The sequence below is a fragment of the Castanea sativa genome, chromosome 2 (assembly GCF_040712315.1).
Source record: "Castanea sativa cultivar Marrone di Chiusa Pesio chromosome 2, ASM4071231v1".
Lineage (NCBI taxonomy): Eukaryota > Viridiplantae > Streptophyta > Magnoliopsida > Fagales > Fagaceae > Castanea > Castanea sativa.
This window is the reverse complement of record NC_134014.1, coordinates 17,599,331-17,603,002: the sequence shown is the minus strand read 5'-3', so window position 1 is coordinate 17,603,002 and position 3,672 is coordinate 17,599,331. Positions and strand designations below refer to the sequence as shown.

The window sequence follows — 3,672 nt, the reverse complement described above, 5'->3', positions numbered from 1 at the left end:
ACTCACAACCTTTCACTCATTTAGTAGCACCACTTCAAACTACTGTTCCTACTTCCTAGCAACATATCCTTGAATCACTTGTGAGGCACTTCCATCTCAATGTTACACAAATTAATTATTATCCCGACCACTTCCACCAAACATGCATTTATATCCTTTTTACTAGCATAATTAAGATGTAAAAAAAAGGCAGTAGCCACTGTGTAAGACAAACGACAATCTCTGGCAACTTGCACAATCAAAGACCTTTTTACAACAATTTTTTATTACTAAATTGATGGTGGGGGATGAATTTAAGGCCAAATCAAACAAAAATGTAGGGCATGGACTCAAAGATCATGTTCAAAGAGAGGCATGGAAAAGGTTGTGAGAGCAAGAAATAGCAGTAATACTTGGTCCTCTCTCCTCTTATATATAAGTTTTTTGATATGTCGTGGCCCAAGAAAACGACGTGCTCCCCACCTGCCCACGCGCACGCGACCCCACAAAACCCTAATTTCCAAGAGCCCTAAAAGCAGATCTTACTTAAGAGAAGAAAAAAAAAAAGAAAAAAAGAAAAAAAAAACCCGGCTCCTCAAATCACAACATAGCTGACAACAAAAGGAAAGGAAAAAAAATACATTCTCCTTATTTGGTTTTGTTTGTAGTTACTATTTTAATAATGTATTTTAATATTATGTTATAGTTAAATTTCAATTCAATCTCTCCTTAGTGCTTTAGTTTATTCTCTCTCTTTGTGCTTGATTCTGTCAAGGGTTTTTGCATCAGTTCTATGCTCTCTCAGCTGAGATCACTTCTGGGTTCTTACTCTTATTAATTCAGCTTAACTTGTTAAAGGGTTTCTTTCTTTCTTTCTTTACTGATTCCTTGTGCAATTTGAATCTAATTCTCTCTTCTCACAAGCTTCTCTTCCTCCGTCTCTCTTACACTCTCTCTCACATATAGTGAGCATATTAGGTTATAGAAAGAAAGAGGTAGCTAGCCCTTGGTTTACTGTTGATGAACTATGGGTTGGGATTGACTCTTTTTATCTCAAAATTCTCTTTCAAAACATAGAGTAGTAGAAAGTAGCCAGCAATCCCATATCTTGGTTCACCCTTTACAAAAAGATCACGACCAATTTGATTATAGGGTCCTCTTCTTTTCTTACCTTTTTATAATTTGTTGCCTCAAATTTGCAAGTATGTCTAGTAATCCGTGGTGGGCCGGTCAGGTAGGGCTGCAGGGTATGGACCCGGCAGCGAATTCTTCTATGGCAACAAAACGCCACAGCGAGATTTCCATGAACGAAAGCAGCGGCAGAAGTAGTGGTGGAAGTGATGATAGAGACAACGGGGACGAGCCTAAAGAAGGCGCAGTCGAGGTTGGTACTCGAAGACCAAGGGGCCGTCCTCCTGGATCTAAAAATAAACCCAAACCACCAATCTTTGTCACTCGTGACAGCCCAAATGCCCTCAAGAGCCATGTCATGGAGGTAGCTGGTAATGCTGATATTGCCGAAAGCATAGCCCAATTCGCTAGAAGGCGTCAACGCGGCGTTTGTGTACTTAGCGGCAGTGGCTCTGTTGCCAACGTGACACTCAGACAACCTGCTGCGCCTGGCGCTGTAGTAGCACTTCACGGCAGGTTTGAGATTCTGTCTTTGACTGGAGCTTTCCTTCCTGGACCTGCCCCTCCCGGCTCAACCGGGCTCACGGTGTACTTAGCAGGCGGTCAAGGGCAAGTTGTGGGAGGAAGTGTTGTAGGGTCACTAGTTGCAGCTGGACCAGTTATGGTGATTGCTGCAACTTTTGCTAATGCTACTTATGAAAGATTGCCTCTTGAAGATGATGATGAGGCAGGCAGTGGGGGTCATCAAGGCCCCGGAGGAGGGGGGGGAAGTGGATCGCCACCCGGAATTGGAAGCAGCGGGGGACAGATGCAGCCCAACCAGTTGCCTGATCCTTCATCCCTGCCTACTTATAATCTCACACCAAATCTACTTCCCAATGGGGCACAGCTTGGCCATGATGCTTTTGGTTGGGCTCATAGGCCTCCTTACTTGTAGAAGATTTTTATCAATCTTCTAGTCTGTTGAATTTGGATATCAATGGTAGGGAATTAAAAGTTATAGGAAGAAAGATGTGTGAAGAAGAGCAACCATGGTGTTCTCAAATCTCAATGTATATTAGGCTTCTGTCTTGGATCCTTTATGTTACTTAATTTGCAATAAAAAATATGATTGGCGTCTTTTTAAGTTTTTTAACCTAAAAATGAATTATTATATCTTTGTCTAGTTTCCTTTTTACTAATTTTTCTGTTGTTTTATGCTTCTTTATTATCTATATTGAATCTTTATGAATTATAGTTTAATCTGATATGATGGATTAGACTTGGGAGAAGAAAAAAAATCAGTTAGTTGGAGAGGCATTATGTTGGTAATGTTTTCTGTTTAATCAATACTTTCAACTGTTTTAAGGTTGCCTCTCACTTTACTCACAGAAGAACTGATGCGTGCCTTAGATTTCAAGAACTGATTTATGACTTATTTTGTAGTTTTGTTGTTAGGAGTCTAACTGTATTAAATGGCATCTAGGGTTTGTTTTAGTTGCATTTTTGGCTTTCAGTTGCACAAAAACAGAAGAAGTAAATGTGATGAATAGGAAGAAGATTTCCACTTGGTAACCACTGATCCGTTGAGGTCTCTGTCTAATTTTAACAAAGTAATGTCACATTTTCATAAGATTGCATTGATTATTCATTCCACTAAGAACTTATGGGGTGTGAAAATATATAAATGGTTTCTATTTTTCTTACCTGTAAATAAATAGTGTCTTATTCTTTATTAAAAATAAAAAAAGATTCCAATGATGAGGTATGGGCTCTATTTGTTATTTTAATAAGTCTAATCAGTTAATTACTTAATGGATGACATATAATTTTCTTTTGTATTCGGAAGACATTTTATATAGTTTTCATGCATTATATGCAACTAATTTTAAGTGTGCTGTCTCTTAGAGACACTAAACATGCAATGCTCAAAATATTTATGGGAGAAAAGGAAAAAAAAAGATAGAATATTTTTTTCTTTAATTTATTGTATTTAGGGCATGAGGCAGACACAAACTTGGCATGGCACAGAGAAACTCCATCAATGCAAATTGAATGGTACCTATTTAGGAGAAGAGTAATAATTAAAATAGACTTTCTTTGAAACTTGTTCTCTTTGTCCCGTTTAACCCTCAATGCCACATATTTCATTCAACTCTAGCTAACAAGGCATTGTACAGCCCCACCTTGTGTTTTCCAAGCCAAAAAGCAGTCTCCATTTCCTGCACGGCTGGACTCTGCGATTTTGAGGAAATTAACCTCTTTGCAGATACTCCCACGTGTTGCATTGGATAGGCTCTTCATCAAGAGAGTTAGATCTGTTCCATTTATATGTAAAGTTTCAGAGGGTTTTTTAACATGACAAATCTTTTGGCAGAAAGGGGGATTCCCTGTCAATAGCCAAGCAAAAGAAATTTCAAGGTGGCAACTCTTGGTCCGAGATCTATGTTTTCATGTCTTTACGAATATATTGTACTTTGTTTATTTGATTGAAAACTATGATTGTTGACAGCATGTGTCTTGACAAGGATAACTTTTTTTGTTAAAATATTCTCCCAATTGCTTTCAAATTTTGTTTTTTGT

The 3,672-nt window shown here is 38.3% G+C and overlaps 1 protein-coding gene across 1 annotated transcript; it reads left to right on the top strand.

Annotated features, from left to right (window-relative positions):
- The first annotated feature begins 646 nt into the window (after positions 1-646).
- On the top strand, positions 647-2,230 carry LOC142625766 (AT-hook motif nuclear-localized protein 20-like). The gene has a single exon (XM_075799477.1). The coding sequence runs from the start codon at positions 1,184-1,186 to the stop codon at positions 2,045-2,047; it is 864 nt and encodes a 287-aa protein (XP_075655592.1). The 5' UTR covers positions 647-1,183; the 3' UTR covers positions 2,048-2,230.
- The last annotated feature ends 1,442 nt before the right edge of the window (positions 2,231-3,672 follow it).

Excerpts from the sequence above, each read along its gene's own strand:
- LOC142625766 (XM_075799477.1), top strand. The coding sequence starts at position 1,184 with ATGTCTAGTAATCCGTGGTGGGCCGGTCAGGTAGGGCTGCAGGGTATG.